The sequence below is a fragment of the Mercenaria mercenaria genome, chromosome 17 (genome assembly GCF_021730395.1).
Source record: "Mercenaria mercenaria strain notata chromosome 17, MADL_Memer_1, whole genome shotgun sequence".
Classification (NCBI taxonomy): Eukaryota; Metazoa; Mollusca; class Bivalvia; order Venerida; family Veneridae; genus Mercenaria; species Mercenaria mercenaria.
The window spans coordinates 43,353,784-43,373,642 of NC_069377.1; the positions used below are offsets into that span (position 1 = coordinate 43,353,784).

The 19,859-nt window shown below is 35.5% G+C and overlaps 1 protein-coding gene across 1 annotated transcript; it reads right to left on the reverse strand.

The window, feature by feature from the left end:
• Window positions 1-17,687: 17,687 nt before the first annotated feature.
• On the reverse strand, window positions 17,688-19,037 carry LOC123536837 (fibrinogen C domain-containing protein 1-B-like). The gene has a single exon (XM_045320307.2). It carries the CDS (start codon window positions 18,694-18,696, stop codon window positions 18,118-18,120), a length of 579 nt encoding a protein of 192 aa, XP_045176242.2. The 5' UTR covers window positions 18,697-19,037; the 3' UTR covers window positions 17,688-18,117.
• Window positions 19,038-19,859: the final 822 nt, after the last annotated feature.

Consider the following 19,859-nt stretch of genomic DNA (forward strand, 5'->3'; position numbering starts at 1 on the left):
TATTTTTCCATCACTGACGCCTGATTTTCATATCGGGTGCGTGACGTAATTCAGTGTGTGTTGTTGCACTATTTTTTCTATTTAGTTCAGTATTGTCAATCCTATTCAGGCTATTGAACGTATTTATGATATTTACATAATATTTATACGTGTAGATGCGTATGTAATAAAAAGGTTATTATCTTTGCATCGGGAAATATGCACTCGTTCTTTAGCGGAAGAATATTGCGCTCCTAAAGTCGCGCAATATTTCCGCTGAAGAACTCGTGCATATTTCCCGATACAAAGCTAATAACCTATAAATACTGACGGGGGCCAAAATTCGAAGTGTACCCTGCTACCTAAATTCGCGTGTTGCGAATATTGTCCTATTTTAAGCATTCTCTCTGTGATTTGGATTTTACGGCGCACCAACACTGTATAGGTTATCTTACTTTCCTATGTACTATATTTTCTGACGTCGCACCTGCTGAGTCATATTTTAACAGGAAAAAAACATTCTGTGTTACAGTTTGATAAAAAATAATGGACATAAGATAGATCAGTGACTTGCATAAACAAATAGTTGATATCAAAATACCAAATTAGTATGATTTTCGAACTTTGAAATCATTGTAATGTCAGAGATTTCCATACACGTAACTTCAGAAAAAGTAAATAAAAGACTATCAGAAACAAACGGAGCCGGACGCACACATGACAACACTAGAGTACCTCTTATCAGCATATTCTGCAAAGATTAAAAACTTTCTACACAACTGCTTAGCTTCCTGATGTAGGTAAAATGCATATATCAGTAATCGTTCTACAATGCTTGTTTGTTTTTTATGGAATTTCATAAACGGCAGCGTCCCGCGCACTGCACACTGTCTACTGCTTACTGTGCATATTTTATAGCGAAAACATCAAAACATTCCGACTATTGTGCTGACGTCACAACAAACGACAGCGCCATGCTTACTGCCCACTGTCTACTGCGTCCTGCCTACTGCTTACTGCCCACTGCTTACTGCCTACTGCTTCTATATTTTTATAACTGTAGACATTTGGATGTCACAATCTGGGCACAAATTTGAAAGTTATTATTATTATTATTATACCAGATTTATATAGTACCCTTTTCATGATAAACACGTTCAAAGGCGCTTTACATATAGCAAACGCAGCCACACAGAGCGCGAAATTCATCCTCTACTAGTACAGACACAGAGCGATCTGACCACAGGGACAGAGTGAGATAAAGCCCCCAGAACAGATAGAGAGAAATCCTTTTTAGATACAGACTTGTTCGGCTAATTTGGCCTAGCTCTTTGCGAATAGACAGTCTGGTTCTTTATATTATACACGCGAAGCCGTCTTTCCTGGGAAGAACCAGTACAGGCCTCTAAGTTAGGTGGGAGACACTCAAGAGCATCTCGGAAATTTCCAGTGCCTGGACCGGTGTTCGAACCCCGGATCTCTGGATTGACAATCAAGCGTGTTACCACTAGACCACCGGCCCACCTTGCAAAACAGTGTGAAACAAGCTCGTACTTTAAGAAAATACCGTCCAAGTTGAATATCACTATTACGTCAAAACTAGTGACCATCTGCCTTTGACAGTCTATAACTTTTGAATGACTCATTCAATCAATGTACTACATTGTATTTAAATAGCGATAACTACATGTACAGGATTTATTAGATTATGCAAGATCCCTGATGTAACCTACCCAGAAATTAGAACATTGTCTGCGAATGTCCTAAGTTACTTTCTTTTGCCCGTTTGCCATCATATAATTTCAAAAGAAGGAATTTCTATTAAGATATTAGGACCATAATAGTGATATTCAACTGGGACGGTATTTTCTTAAAGTACGAGCTTGTTTCACACTGTTTTGCAACTTTTTAACAACTTTTCCCGTCCAGTTTTTGAAATTTTGTATAATTTACGATATTTCCTCAAAGATCATTCAAAGTGACACTGTAAGAAAACTGCAGAAAATTCAATTTACCAGTTATTTTGATAAAATAGCCATAAAAGTTATATTGGTAAACAATAATTATAAAACACAAAATATATGTGTCAGTGACACTTTTTCTAGGGATTTTAATCCGATAGAAACCTAAGTTTTAAATTTTACGCAATACATTCAAAAATAACCATGGGTCAAAAGTAAAACCTGCCTATGTTTCTTCCAAAATATGTAAACAATAGAGTAAAGGCAAAATAAAGAACTTTTACTTTATGTAACTCTGTATTTTTAAAGATGTCTAACCCTACGTTCACTTTAAACAACCGGAAATCGCTTATTAAATGAAAATTTATATCTTTTAAGAAATAATTTATGTATAAGTCATGAGTAACATTAAAAACCAACTAGTAACAAGAGTGCCTAACTGTTACAAAATACGCCTGTCAGGGAAGTAATTCTAAAACTAAAATGTAAGCCCACGAAGAGAAATGTCTAAGTCCACAAAAAATCCTAAACAGGTAGAGACAGATCAAAATACACCTAGAAATTGGAAGTAGCACCCATGTTGTACCACAGAAAATTGATCTCCGTTTTTCCCTACGGCTAATAATAACAAGGCTAAAATGGTCAATATTGGACCATTCAAGGGCCGTAATGTGTAAGTGCCTACGGCGATTTGGATCATTATTGAACCTAAGCGAGATATAATGCTCATAAACATTGTGATTTCAAGTTTCATGACGATCAATGAAAAGTGATCGAGTTAGAGAGCGGACAAGGCTAATTTGGATAATTTTTGTCTATTCAAGGACCGTAATTCATGATTGCCTAAGGCGATTTGGCTGAATGTCAAACTTGAGCCAGATATTATGCCCATAAACATTGTGACTAAGTTTCGTGATGATCCGATCAAAATTGTTCAATTTAGAGAACGGAGATCGCTAACCTGGTCAATTTTGGACAATTAAGGGCCATAATTCAGGACTGCCCGGGGTGATTTGACTGATTATCGAACTTGAACGAGACATTATGCAAAAAAAAACCATTGTGACCAAGTTTCACGAGGATCTGATTAGGTATAGGATAGACAACGAGTGCCGTTGTCTACGGGATATATACAACGAGCAAAGCGAGTTGTATATATCCCGTAGACAACGGCACGAGTTGTCTATCCGACTAAGACCACGTGACATAAAAACTGCAATTATTGAAAACTGTTCCACGCGTTCTATAGAAATTAGGATTATACCCGTGTTTTTATAGTCATTGTACCGTTAGCGCTTATTTGTCAGTAGGGCATATGAAAGAATGCAGGTTAATTTGTATAAATTCAGCTTTATCCAAATACCGGATTTACTAAAATTTGACGTTCATTAACACTTTGAGTCAATTGCAATCACAAGTGGTAAACAGTGAAATATGGAATTCCCCAAAATAATCAAAATTGAAATGCTGAACAATAAGTCTTTGTGAGGACTTGCATTTTGGCGAAACACGATGACAGATACGTTGATTAAGAAGATAGCCAGGTTCCGAAACTACAAAAAAAGCTGACAGCTAATCGGAGGTAAACATGTTGGATAAAAAAATTACTGTTATTTGAAGTAATCTGGTACATTGTATTTTAAGTATGGACTAGTGCTTACTGGTAATATATTATCAAATTCTATTAGAAATAACTTTCAGCAATCGGTATAAAATGACAAAATAATTGTGGTTAGATTTATTTTTGTTCCTATAAGAATACTTAGGAACCAGTGCTGGTGTTTATTTATATATTTATCAGGATATAGTTGCTGCGTAGATGTTCGTAGGAATACGAACCAATATTTCTATATCGTGCCTTTCTTGTAAGAATGTAATAGTTGTTCTACTTTCAAACAGGGCCCAGTTGTTCGAAACTTTAATGGGCTGTTAAACTAACCGCCTGTTAAATTTCGATTCAACATACTAGTCTTGGTGGGTGGGAAACACTAGTATGATGTTTTATGTTTACTGTAAAGATGATTTGGTGTTTATAATCCTTAACAAGTACATTTGTTTTTCCAAGTTTTCTAAACTGTCGAAATATAACTTAAAAAGTTAATCGACGATGGGCTCAATCGCCTGTTCAAGTTTCGAACAACTGGATCTAGTTGTTTGCAAATGTAAGGATCGTGCTGACATGTCTTTTTTATAACAGTTGAACCTAAAAAGTTACAACTGTTGGAAACGTTTCAGTGAATGTGTGAATTACGTATTTACCCCGTTTATTCTAAACTACAAATAGGCATGGGATGGGGTTTCTTGTAATTTAATTTGATTTTTACATGTATAGTTATTCCAGTCTTGTATTTCAGTCATGTGAACCCTTTTATTGATAGCCAATAGCATGGGGTCAACTGAATTTATCTCCTAGCGCAGGCACCTGAAATTCTATCAATAATCAAGCCAACACAAGTATGAATAAAAATGTTCCTCTACGACGGTGAAAAACTGTGTTTTTTATCTAGAGAGGGGGTCTGTTTTATTCAGACTTGTGTTGGCTTGATTATTGATAGAATTTCAGGTTCCTGTGCTCCAAGTCAATCTTATTTTTATCCCATTTATAACTGGTGAGAATATTGCAAGGTCATTTTACTCCGGCGTTAGCCTGTATTGTTTGATTGTAAATTGACACGAAATTCACGCGTTTTTTGCCCCAGTTTCCCCCCGATATATATACAACGCTACTGTTGTATATGAAATATAGACGGGTACAAGTCTGCTTTGCGATTGGCTATTTACGGATTATCGTGGTCTAAAGAGCGGAAAACCTTTTAAAACGCCGCCCACCGTGGTTGTTTGAAGGGTCTTAGCCATAAGCATTGCAGAGTTATCAGCTAAAAGTCACAGTGACCTTGACCTTTGACTTCAACGTCATCTACTTTTCAAGTCCAACCTCTCTATTAGTTTGTGAGTCCTAGGCTCAAGCATTGCCGAGTTATAACGGCCTTTTGCTTTATGTAAAACAAGTGACCCCGGTGCAGGGCCTCTTTTCACCCAAGGGGTATAATTTGAACGATCTTGTTAGAGGACTACTAGGCAATGCTACATACCAAATATCAAAGGCTTAGGCCTTGATCTTTCAAACAAAAATATTTTTGGAAGTTTTTTCCTATATAAGTCTAAAACTTTGTACCCCCGGGGCGGGGCCTCTTTTCACCCAAGGATAATAATTTGAACACTCTTGGTATAGGACCACTAGGTAATGCTACATGCAAAACATCTAAGCTCTTGACCCTATGGTTTCAAAGAAGAAGACTTTTAAAGGTTTTCCTATATAATTCTATATTTTCTATAAAATACACACAGTAAGCAGTAAGCAGTAGGCAGAAAGTAGGACGCTGTAAGCAGTAGGCAGTAAGCGGTAGGCAGTAAGCAGGACGCTGTCGTTTATGGAATTCCATAGTTTTTTGACCATTCTCCATCCACAGAATTTGAGAGGCAAACTGAAGATTTTTACACTGAAAACTGGTGCAGCTAAACTCTATTGTTGTATAAATTAAACTATGAATTGCAAAACCAAACAAAAGGAAAATTTTCTGTAGCTACTGCTGACAAGGGTTTATTTGCTTAACATTATGCAGTCCTACACTATATGACATAAGTAAAATGAATACACACACGCGCGCGCGCGTCCGTGCGTGGTAGGGTGAGGCGATCGTTCTAGCAAATATATTCATTCTATCGGATCTTTGTAACCGTTGGGATGTGATGCCACCTATATATATTAACAACCGCTTGTTACGTCTGCGAGAAAGTAGAAGTCGTTTGATACAATAGTCGTTCCTTATAACTTTTGTTTGGCAAAAACATTTATGTACTGCCATTTATATCGGGAACTTTGTCGAGATCACTTTATTAAGAAATTCATACAATGTTTGATTCATGCTCATGAAATAGTAAGAGTTAGTCTTTCTCCTAAACATACTAAGGATAAATGGGTTACCAATAATTTATTTTAAGCTTTGCAACTATTATTCAGCCAACGGCATCTGTTACAGAGATATTAGGATGAGTCGGGTAAAACATATACAATGTACCAGTTTAGCATTGTTGATTCTCAACATTTCATACGAAGGTAAGCGGTTAGAAGTGCTCCACAGAAATAAAAGTATTACTAGCCTACTAGGCACTAAATTTACGTTAATGAAACAGCATACATGATGAATGCATTTAGCACAGGGTTTGATACTGAATTGAAAATCATCGAAACCTTTTTTTTGAACATAGAGAAACAATAAGCCGAGTAAGCAAAACAATCCAATTCATAGTTTATGTCTTCGTTTCTTCCTTTTGCCATTACTCCTCTCAAAGAGAATTTGGCTGCTGTTTTATTTATTTAAATTCAACAAACAGGAAAACACGATAATAACAAAGAAACTGAAAGATGTTTTTAAGTTCGTTACCCTGACATGACCTGCCATTTTCCCATAAAATAGTTAATTTGCAAGTTATTTATGGCTTCGTTGTAATAAGAATAGAAATACCGTAGAGAAAAAAAGCAAATCTATCGTCAGCAATTTTTGTGTATTGTATGGAAATGTAAATTGTAACGGTATTTTAAGCTGCAAAATGCGGAATTTAGGAAAATTAGCAGTACTTGTAATGGCCGTCAGTTTTAATTTGTCACGCCAATACGTGGAAAAAAACAGCAAGTACTTCTGTACATGGTGTCTTAAAAATAATTCACGAAAGAAAAGTAGTTTATGCACGCCATACATTTCAATTTGATTAAATGCCACTAACAAAGCAGAAATCAAAATTGAAAATTTAACTTTGTTAGAACAGTCACTATTTAAGGAATACTTAATCCGCCCTGCCTTTTTTTTTCATCATTGGTATTTTTACATACACAAGTGACATTTTATATCCTAGATATATACATTTTTCAGACTTGATTTTCGTGTCTACGATATTTTCGAAAAGACCGTAGATATTCTTGCTATGTTTATTCGCCGCTTTATAAAGAAGAGCATCAGTTGATAAAATGAAATTCATCTGAATATCATTGTTGGTACGTTTGGATAAATAGGAATAAATCGCAAACTTAATTTATTATACAAAGTCTTTTCTATAAACATTAGAAGGAACATGTTTTAGCATGAACAACAATAGATTGCCCTTAAATAATACAAATTATCAGTTGCATCCGCATGATGAGAGATGAATGTTGCAGTTTACTTTTCTAACTTGTTTGCTGTCAGTTGTAGCAAAAATAGCTTGAATGAAACAATAATGCATCTATCTATGCGAAGAAAACACTAAATGTACGTCGATAGACTTTAGAAACATTATGCAACTTAATCATTTAGGCAAACATTGTTTCTTTTGAAATGAATAATTGATTGTGCGTGTTAAAAAACGACGTAAGAATAGTACATATTTATAATTAGGATGCAAGCATGATCAGGCATGTCCGAATTCTTACCACGTTGCATTGGAATATATATAGAAATGATACCAGCTAAGGATTTGAAACTTATGAGTTTTGCAAATCAGAACAATAAAATTAATGCATCGTGAAATTTCAAGTTTCAAGATTTTGTTAAACAAACGTTCAATTTACATATTTATAAAAACAAGAGCAATTGTAACATATAACTAATACAACCACATTTATAGAGAACATCAAGTTCATTTTCTTTCAAGTTCAATATACATTTACTTTTATTCTTATTCAGCCGCAGACAAGCTCACAAAAAGCCATCACAAATACTTACAATGCGCACAGGAATAACTTATGTCATGATTGCAGGTATTCGATTCAAAGAATTTGTATAACACTGTACTGTTCATGTTTAGAGATGATTATGATTCAATCTTATTGACATTTTTCAGAAATCAAAACACTTTAAGAGTAGACGATTATATACAAGCCGTAAATCTTGTATTTTCCCATCGCATTAAGCAACGTCTGTGTGCACATCAGTTATTTATGGCACCTGAAGATTGCAAAACTCATTTTCGATAAGGTTTTTACAAGAAAACAAATGTTTGCCATCATATAGCCTGTTTTCACTTTGCATTATTTTTGTTTTGTAAACTTATTCTGTGCTTTATATCGTTTACATTTATGTTTATCTTTGTCACCGTAGCTTCGTAATACGCTGTAGTTAACTTTGACAAATATTTCATGTTCTCTGTGAATACATACAAACAAATAAGAAATTCGTTTGAGTTTAATCATATTTTATTGCTTATATATACATGTATATACAGAAACAAAACATTTACGAAACATTGAAAAGCAAAAGGGTTGGGTCCAAGTTCTTACAACATTAGCGATCGACCCTCCCCTACAAAGAAAGTAAATGTATATTATTATTCATTCTAACACGATCCGATTCATTTTTCTATTATACAAAGAAGGCAGAAAACGGTGAATTATTATACAACAAATCTCATTCTGACGTCACAATTATTACGTCATGGCGTCAAACGGCATAGCGGCGCGCTGGAAAAGAAACCGATTGAAAACGGGCAAATATTTAATGAATGTCATCAAGGATGCACTTAAAAATCATTGATAATATGTTAGAATCGAAATAATATATCTCATTTAGTGACTTGCTCTTGAATAAATCATTGTTTGTCGTTCAGATGCGTATTATTATATCACTCGGGCTGCGCCCTCGTGATATAATTCCTTCGCATCTGAACTCCAAACAATGATTTATTCAACGACAAATCACTGGATGAGATATATTATTTCTTAAATAATGGCATTATTTAAGCTATTTGTAACATGCATACATATAAAGCAAAAGAAAAAAGATACAAACTTTTGCGTAAGAAACATAGTAATTTGTCAATAACTTTAACAGTTACATATACATTACTATTGATAAGGCTTTAGGATCCAGCCAAGAAGTATCCCCACCCCCACGGTTAATGGATTGGTTTCTGCCCACATACACATTTGCGAAGTAGTGGCAGCAGAGCGTATAGATATAGTAAATAAAGTCAAGTGTTGTGAAAACGTTTCGTAGTTTTAATTAACTTTTGAACTAAGAAACCAATCGATTTGAAATTAATAAGACTAGTTAAAATACTGAAAATACCAGCACCACAATTTGCTAAAATGCTGCAAATACAAGCGCCAGAGATAGCATGTCAGCGCTACAGCCTTCTGAAATGCTGTAAGTATCAGCCCGGAAATAGCTGAAACACTACAAATGTTAGCGCCAAAGAATGCCGAAATACTGCAAATATAAGCGCCGTACATTTCTGAAATGCTTCAAATATCAGGCCAGAGATCGTTAAAAATACTGCAAGCATCAGCAATGGCGGAAATGCTGCACATATCAGCAACAGAGAGTGGTGAAATACTGCAAAACTCAGTACCAGAGATGGCTGAAATACTATAAAATGTCAGCCACAGAGTGGTCAAATGCTGCAAATATCAGTACCAGAGATTGCACTGGTGGCACTTCTCTTTTAAACAATACAATATTTGTTGTCATATTGTTTTAAAAATTACATGTTAACAGCAGAATGTTACGTTAATCAATGCTGGTTGTGAATAGATTATTGTTCAGCTCGATCTCTTTTCTAAAATATTTTTATATTACATGTGCTGAAACTGCACCAGCCTTATTCCAGACGGTTTTGACACAGTCTGATATTTTAATTCTATTAAAAGTTTCAGTTTGAACATCTTTTCATCTCAACTCCAAAATGAAAATAGACTTGTTGCTATTTCCTAACCTTATTGATTTGTATTATGTCCTTACTGCATTCATCTCTTGGAATTGTTATCTGTAATTTACAAAGCTCAATCAGTTTCTTCCATTTAATTAAATTTGAATACAATCCCTGAAACGTGTTATTATTGACACCAGTGACAGTATGGTTCCTATCTAAACGTAATTGCAACGCAAAATTCTCATTTAAAATGAATTTTGCTATCAAAATGTTTTCATGTTTGTGCAAATATTTAAGTTATAACACTGGTCCTGTCTCCTTTTATTCTGTCAGTGATTAAAAAATAATGCGAAAGACTGAAAGCAATTCAAAATTTCAAAAACTATAGTTCAAGGGCACTATACTATCCCACGGTCTTGAAGTTCATATGTAAATAATGATTTATTTCTCTTGAAAAAAAGAATTAGTTTATCTTTTACTTCCGTTCAAATTCAATATGTCTATCTACAACTTCCATTCGTCCTGAACTATAAGCATGTTAGTTGTAGGAAAACGTAGATGTCTGTTTGAGCTTTCAAGTATGATGAAATAAATGAGCCACGCCATGAGAAAACCAACATAGTGGCTTTGCGACCAGCATGGATCCAGACCAACCTGCGCATCCGCGCAGTCTGGTCAGGATCCATGCTGTTCGCTAACAGTTTCTCTAATTGCAAAGGCTTTGAAAGCGAACAGCATGGATCCTGACCAGACTGTGCGGATGCGCAGGCTGGTCTGGATCCATGCTGGTCGCAAAGCCACTATGTTGGTTTTCTCATGGTGCGGCTCAAATGTTTATCAGTGTTTCTCCCTGATTACTTTTCCAACTGTTAAAAAACTTATACGTCGTCATTTCGTATTTGTGCTAGTTCCTACATAAACTCAATATGTGTCGTTAGAATGTATAATGGAATCATTGCACATACATCACTTGATATCTATACATCACGATTCATCCATAGACAAATGCCGGTGGATTTTCTTTTGTTGCCATGTGACAACGCAAGTAAATATATCAATAATCAGTACTTGGAATTGTTATTTATAGATGTTAATTCAGTCTAGAGTTGGCAATCTGCACATAAATCTTGACATGAAAATATAAACTGGGAAAACAAAGTGGAGAAAAACAACAATATATCTGTTATCGTTGGAACATTTGTTACGATAGTGTAACGTAATTGCCACCTGTACATAATGTTGCTCAACATGAAATGAGCCGTGTCATGAGAAAACCAACAAAGTGGGTATGCGACCAGCATGGATCCAGACCAGCCTGCGCATCCGCGCAGTCTGGTCAGGATCCATGCTGTTCGCTTTCAAAGCCTATTGCAATTAGAGAAACTGTTAGCGAACAGCATGGATCCTGACCAGACTGCGCGGATGCGCAGGCTGGTCTGGATCCATGCTGGTCGCAAAGCCACTATGTTGGTTTTCCCATGGCGCGGCTCAAATGTAGTCTGACAGTTTTTGGAATGTAATTGTGCTTGTTGGAAGTGTTGCATGTTTTGTGATTGAGTAACAGAACTCTACTCAACACTGGTTTAACAATGAAGCTTCTTTTTTACAACAATTATTTCTATTTGCAATCAGGTTACATAATAGTAAAAAGATGACTAAATACATTCTTCAGAGTGTGTGAATGTATTACAACAAATATATAACATTCAAATAATATTTCGGAGAGACAAAGGTGTCATATGGGGACAGTGATGTTCTTTTTAGCTTATTTACATAAAGGAAAAATAACTAAAGCAACGAAGTTAATCAAATTATGGTTGTAAGATAGCATTGTCGAGTATACTTATTTAGTTTTATTTCTTTTTATTATTTTTTTTTCATCGTAGACGCTAACTATTTATTGTGTACTAGTAATGGCTGTATTTGCATTGTAACTATTATCTTAATAATTGATGATGATCGTAGTTCAAGAAAAGACAAACCTGTTTCACTCTTGTACATCATAAAGTCCCGATCTATTTTAATTCGGGCATTGTCCACAATACAAAATGCACTGCCTTACATCAATTAAAATGTATGTATCAAGGTTTTCTTTACGTTTAACAAAAACACAAAATCAATGACCTCCGTATAGGATTGGAATAATTATATTTGCAGCTGAATTTCTTTGAAATTAGTGGTATGGTTAAAATGTGTTGTTTTTTGTTGTTGTTGTTTTTTAAATCTGAGATATGGCTATACAATTGTAACCCGTAATAGTTGACAATCTACAATCTACTGTAGGTATGATATTTTAATAAAGCATATTTCTATTGGTATATACTATGCCTTTGTTTCTTTATTTATGTGATATTCAATGACTACTGCCGTTGCGTGCAAACAGATTTCACATAAATATTATGAATCCAAACCTTCTTATGACGTTAATATTAATACTGTTGGACTATTGTATGCAGTGTATGGAAATTAAAACAGTAATTTTAGACAGCGTTTACTGAAATCATGCCGTGTGACTTTGATAGTTAAAACGCTACGTCTGAAATGTAATTAAAGATCGCTAGTCCCAGGAGAAATGAAGTAATCATAAACTCTGATGTTCTAAAGATGTGTGTGCAAAATTGTTAAATTGCATTCAGTAATGATAGAAGAACTAAATTTACGTCTTCGGTTGCAACTGCTTTTCAAGTAAATATAAATCCAATATGAAAAAAAATCATTGATATAAAGTCATACTAAATGCATGTACTGTTTATTTTGTATTTGTCCATGGAAATAAAAAAAGAAAAAGTGTCCTATGTTGATTTCTGTTACTGTTCCTCGTCATTTTGTTGTTCTAACTTGAATCGTCGTCTCTCGGCTTAGTTTCGACTATTGACGACATCTCCAATTTGTAGTTTCTTCATTTAGTTTTCCTTCTTATATATGCTATGTAAAGCGTTTGGTCGTCTGGTCTGCATCCCGTCGATGTGGCTGTAGCAGGCCTCCCGTCGGACGTCCATTTAGCCTGCTATCTTTCCTTTATGTGTCCCTATCGAGTCCACGGAGTGCTGATATCCTCTAATAACCGGCTCAGGTAAACATGGAAAACAACCGTCAGAGATGTTAATTCGGGATCGAGTTTGGAGATTTTAGCCCACCAAGCACTCTGGTCATGGCGCGGTTCCAGCACATAAACGCTCGATGAGAATCCGACTCGATGATACATTGGCAGGATGCAGCTCAGTTCATAGATGTCCACTTTTTACGGCCATTCTCTCTGGTTTTCGCCATATGACGGTAACTAGGCCAGACGTCGCTGACCCAGTTAGCGCCATATGTGCCCTCTCCACGACGTGCATGTACCAGAGAGCTCGAAGAAGTTATACTCGTCATTTTTATACATAGCATCTACTTAACAAGTAAAATATCGATCCATGTCATCTTCATACATGAAAACGCCCGTGAAGTATCATCTGTATCGAACAAGTGCACTTAAAGGTCATTAAATACTCTATATTCAAACGACAGCTGTCACGTGAACACTTGTTTCCTCTCAATTTCTTTTCAATGAATGTTAAGTCAAAATAAAAGAAAAAAACGCTAAAGCAAAACTAGCTGCTATTTTTTTTCCAAAAGGCAAGACAAACATATCATAAATCGTTCGTCTAGCTCGAGACATAAAATATTAATTCTTGTTAAGAAGAAGGTGTTGAGAAAATACAACACTTGCGTACCGAAAGTATGACTAATGTAACCATAGTCCTTTACCACCATGACTAGTTGAATTTATACTGACAGTTTAGAGGGATATGGAAACTTGCGCAACTGTTTCATCATGTTTTCTTACACTTTCTAATCTATTGATTTATTGTGTACAGCTTACGGTACTGAAAGGCATAAAAACTTAAAAGAAACTCGTATACCAACAGGTGGAGAATTGGTAGCTTTTCACAATACCACCGTGACAGTATATTCACTTAACTGGCGACCTTGCCTATGGTTGTCAGAAAAGGAAAGACCGCAACAAGGATACGACAGTAAGATAACAAAGTAGAATTATATAAACCAAACAATTGTTTACACGGTTAAGCAAGACAAGAACGAACAGACGAATTTATTGCCAACAGACTGAATTTGCAATCAACGTACCACTAAAATGGCGGACACTAAAACGAGTTGAACACGAAGCGACCAAATTCAACAGAAAGAAAACAAAAGAGGAATTCATAGTGCAATCTATAGCAGTGATAACATATATTTGTAGTTTGTGTTTCGGATACAATTATGGGTCACGTGATTTGTTTATGGAGGAAGACCCAAGTTATCTCTCCATGCAATATTTCGGGCACTGGCGGGCACATGAAAGAATTCTACCCCTCAAATGAGGTTTCAAATGCACAGCGGTGAGCAAGTAATTTGAAGTCTATGGAGTAACCTATACAACCGCGGAGGTTGCAATATTGATAATATGTAGAGCATTTCGTTTCTTTTATTTCTTATTGGGTTTAGAGTCACACAGACATATTACGTCAATGACATATGGCGACGTTTTCCAGCTTTTGATGATTGGGGAAGATCACAGATGTCCCTCCCGGTATTGTTCCGGGCATAGACGGGAATTTGGGTAGAACCATCAACCTGCAATAAGCCAACTGGATAGTTTCCTCACGCCGAAGAATTCTACACCATAAGGGATGCGTGGAACCCGCGTGGATGAGAGGCAAGTAAGTCGGAGTCGGCCTTAACCACTCGGCCACGGTCCTCATAGAGAATTTCAACAAAATTATTCTTACAGTTCTTGAAAAAGCACAATCATTTTCAATTGATTTTAAGTATAAACACAATTTACCCTTTAATTTTAAATGATGATATCGCATCTGATAAATCTGTGTTAACAATAACGACTAAAGTGCTCATTCGTGCTCGCATTCTATGTTAAGTAATGATAACATCATACAGCTTTCGACTAACATATCGAAGAGAAACAACCAGTGAACTAATTATGGGATTTTCTTCCTGTGTTATTTCTCTTGACTACTATTATCTTGTGCGAATAAGAATAGGCTGTATTCAGGGTGATGCCTTTTATTATTCTATTAGTAACAACGTATTGTGTGACTTATCTCCTTGTCCACACTCACTCAGTTTAGCGGTATTCTGTAAAATATCTGTAACGACTCTGTCGGATTTTTAGTATCTATTGTTGTATTTTAAATTGTGTTTCGCTCATTTTGATATTTCTCAGGAGAAGCAAATCACACAAATTGAATATTTAGCATCTATGAAACAATGCCTTAAGTAAAAGGAAATTAAAGACATGTAACACATTGATTCCCACATTGATATATTACGCATGGTACATTGTTTAAAGCGAAGAATATGTTACCCCGTGTATTTTATTTCAGAATATGGAAAAATAATATATAAATACACTAAATACAAGTACATTTAATTTATGTAGCCTTTCTGGCACTTCAAAACGGAATTTGTCAGTATTTCAGTTATTTTACGGAGAAAAATATTAGAAAACGAACGATGAAATAATATATATCTTCATTACTGTCTTCGATACGACGCAACTGCCGGCACGGGGATAACTTGAACCCCAGTGATAAGGCACACATTTAACATCATATACTACGAGTTTAAGTGATTGAGGAAAACAAAAAAGACATCCTCTATACTATTAAACTGAATACAGGCATTTTTCCCCAATTCAGAGGTTATTACCAAATATTATGTGTATCAGCATACGCTTCGTTTGTTAACGCCGATTTTACATTGTAATTTGAAAAGTTCATGTTTCAAACATATTCAAACTACAATAACGTGTCACAAATGGCTCAAACATATATAATTATGCTACTGGGTTCGGGTTTGGGAAGGGGTGTCCTTAGCCGATTGGTTAATGTCAGTGACCTGGTCACTGAATTCGAATCACTTGGCCCTCGCCGATGTAGGTTCGAGCCACGCTAGGAGCATTGAATTTTTTCATATGAGGAAACCATTCAGCTGGCTTTCAGAAGTTCGTTAGTTCTACACAGGTGCTTGCCCGTGATGAAATAATGCACAGAAGGGCACTTTTGATCTTCCTCCACCATCAAAAGCTGGACAGTCGCCGAAATGATATGGTCTAAAATTGTGTCGATGTGACGTTCAACCCAGCAAAAAAACTAACAAAAATCGAGTTTGTGAACGAAACTGCCTGAACGCGTTCAACCGTTACACACGTTGTCATTGAAGAGATCACACTATTGTGATTTTTATGATCAACGTGATGTAGAGCACCGAGAAAAGAAAAGTCAGGAGAAAAGCGGAAGTGATACATAATTACATGACACCTTATATAAAATGCCGTTCCACAGTTTGTGCTATATGACCCGTTTATAATCCCATGTTAATTGGGTTAAAATAACAAAACTCTGAAATAATTTCTGATGTCATGTAACGCAACATTCGATACCTCGGGCAGTAGTTTTGGCTATTAACCGGCAAGCCATTCAATAAATGTATATTTGTTAATCTATTCACCATTCTATGCGAAGTAGATGGTCTTGATTCTTGATAGGTATAAAAATACTTCTCATTACAATTTTAATACACATCATTATCAACCATGCTGCCAATATTACAGAATAAATGTCATCAGGATTTAATTCAGACAACTTTTTTTTCTGCAGTTCGTACATTGATTAGTATGTATCTATACATTGTAGCAGCTTTTCATCGAAAGTCTGAGCCAATATGTTGTTATAACCTGGTTTCTTTTTTTTTTTTTTTTTTTTTTGAAAACATGATGTTTGCGAGTGAACAGTGACACTTTTCTCCAGTTTTGTAGATTCTACTAAAGATATTTTAACTAAGAAGGAGATACAAATCTTAAGAACTCATCTACACCCAATATCTGAACTTGTCATTTATGTGTTGTCAAAGGTCGAAAAAGAAACAATGCCTATGCTAAATATTTTTCTTCCGTGTCACGGTCAGAAAGGTACAGTCAAACGTCTCTAAACAATACCTTTTGAGAAAAGAGCTCTCTTAAAACTTTCAAAGACTGGATATTTCTTTTCGACTAGAATATTTTGAAAACGTTAGCTTGCCGCTGCAGAGCAACAACCTCTGTACAACAAATATTTAAATCTTCTAAGAGGAGTGGTTATGGTAACACGTACAGTCCAATGTTTAAACAGTAAAACTAACTTCTTTAATACGCCTTGTGAAACAAATAGGTAACGAAAGTTGGCTTCTAGATAGATATATTCATGATCTTAAATATTTTTTGTTTGTTTAATTAGGTCAAAATCATAGGAGGATGTTCCCTAATGTTGCTGCATTTACATACATAGAGCATCAGCAACTAAACATTTTATCAAGCATTTTTTCTGTCCATATCTAAAGTAACCTTTGCAGATAGTACTTTTCTACAAACATATTTCTTTTTCAGATCTACTGTTGTAGAAAAGAAATCCAATCAGCTAGATCTTTTTCTTTTATGACAACTATAGTTCTAACTCAAAGATACCGTCTTGTGAATGTTTCTAATAACACTGACACACCTTCTAGAAAATATACTTCAACATAGTTAAAATCTTTCTATGAAACTTCAGTACAATAATGACATTTAAATAAATATTTTGACTATGACTTCGACTCGGAAATATAGAAAATTTCAATTTAAAGGATTTTTATGGTTCAGAATTTCTAAATTGAAAATGACGTTTAGTATACACACCCTATTATATACAAAGTGATATGTCTACCACATATTAAGTTCTAAACCAATAATGGTCAGTAGTGGTGTTAGTTTTTAGTGCTATACATTTTCATTTCGATTTCCCCTTTAATGTATTCTGGTGTACGGAACGGACACGTGTAAATGCCTAAACGTTATGTATAATTCATCATGACCGCTACCTTTGCTAAATAAAGAACAATCTGTCTGTTGATATTTGACTGTTACTAAATGTTATGCGAAAATTACATCATAAATACATGTAACTGGTTATATATCGTACACATACTACACATACTACACAGATGAAGACATAAATGGAAGGATCAACAACAGAAAAACATATTTTTTTGTATTTTTGCTATTTTAATATTGACGAAAAACGAAAACTAAATATATACAGTAATATTGGAATTTATCATTTATTCTAAATAATAAGTCATAGAAAAACAATCTGCTATAATTGATAGTCTGAAGTGTCTCTTGTTTAGTTGCGTACGAAAAAAAGTGCACATTAGTCTACTGACACAAACCATATACGCCAAATTCACTGAATCTAATTACATCCATTGAATTGTTGTCCTCGGCTATTATGTAGTATGTAGAAACCGTGCCTGTACTAAACTAAACTTATAAAACAATCGTTAGTAATAACAAGCACACTGAACACTTTAGTCATTTAATAAAAGCATTAGTTTTGGCAGGTTTGACATTTTCATTTATTTTCCTTCTAACTAATTTATATATGTTTTATAAGTTGTGTTTCTGGCAATTGCGCGTTTATCATACAGTAACAAAAAGCTCGCTGTTTGCCGGTAGCCAACGTCGAATTTTCATATCCGTTAGTCTCAATGGACCATCGTTACCTTTAAATGTTTCCCAAACTGGACCCTTACCACCTGTAGCGCCATACTTGCCATTTAAATTGGAATCATGACAGCCACCATACCACCAAGCCCCAGTATAATGCTGTGCACAGTTACTACTGTGATTATCGTTATCCCTGTCCCTTGTAGAAAATTTGCGATTGTTATGATGCGCCAGACTGTCGCCTGCGTTTCCGTTGTAACCGTCAACAGTGAGTTTGTATCCCGAGTTGACATCACCGACCGAGAAAACATTATACGCCGCATATGCAACAATACCGTCCATGCTTTCAAGATCAACCCGCAACTCATACCACCCTTGTTCGGTTATTTTATGTATCTGCTGGTTTCCTAACCAAAAGTTCCCGCTAAGATTTCCAAACCTTGTCTGATAATCATGCCAGTATTTAAAAAAGTCGCTATTAGATATTCGTCTCTGTAAAACAGTCCATCCTCCTCCGGCCGTATCCATGTCACATCTCACTGGAAATCCCATGGTTCCTTCGGGGTATATCGTGTACCCGTGATTTCATTTCCTAAACGTTGTATGTCTTGACAGTCTCGAGGTTTTGATTCAGTATTCAACGCTCGAAAAATTTCTTTTAGTTCCTGCTGATGTCCGTTTAGAATTTCCGAGATGTTACTGAACAGTCTTTCTTTGTCTACGTTACACTTTACATCGGACTTTTGGTCCGAGCAGCAGCTGTTTATGTTAATTATGTGGGTACCGATGTGTCCATCATCACTTGCAGTAATCAGTTTTATGAATAGCGCAAACAATATGATATTAAGATCCATTTTACCTTCCGCTATCTCCAACTAATATGATACTGTATTGTTGTAAGCGTTTTTTATACCGCATTTTGCCTTCAATAGTTACAAGGGATGTCATTGGTTTGCACAAGTGATAAATGTGCACTTACTCTGATTTGATTCGTCGCATGTTCATCGGGCCTCTTGTCTTGACCCTTTATGTGAAACGTTAAATTCTGATATGTATATTAAGGAATAAAACAAATTAATTTGTTATAGAAAATTGATTTGAAATCACCGTTATGGCCGTTTATCTCAAAATATAACAAGATTTCCGAGAGTTGCGATAAACTATGTACAAAAATGCTGTCGGTGCTTTTATAAAAAACCAATACCAAAAAAAAATGTTTCATCTTTTTGAACAAGAGCTCGTTGAACACGAAATGCCCCTTTGATGCATTCAGTAACTGTAAAAGGAACAGAAATGATCTGGTCACTCTTGGTCGCGTTTGACGTATTGACCTCAAATCAATATTTATGGGTTATTTATCAGTCATGAGTGACCTCCGTACCGAATGTGATCTAAGACCAAACATTTTTTACTTATTTAAAACAAAAAGAAAACATTTTACTGTTCTTGGTCAATGTGACCTTGACCTTAGACCTACTGATTTCAAAAACAACAGGGGTCATCTACTGGTCATGATTAGCCCATATTAAGTTTCGTGATCCTACCCTCAAGCGTTTTTGAGTTATCGCCCGGAAACGGTTTAACTGTTCCGCATCACTGTGAACTTGACCTTTGATATACTGACGCAAAATCAATACGGGTCATCTGCTCGTCATGATCAACCTCCCTTCTAAGTTCCATGATCAAAGGCCCAAGTTCTCAAGTTATCGTCGCAT

What these genes read in the sequence shown, in the direction of transcription:
- LOC123536837 (XM_045320307.2), bottom strand. Translation starts at nt 18,696, where the DNA reads ATGGGATTTCCAGTGAGATGTGACATGGATACGGCCGGAGGAGGATGG.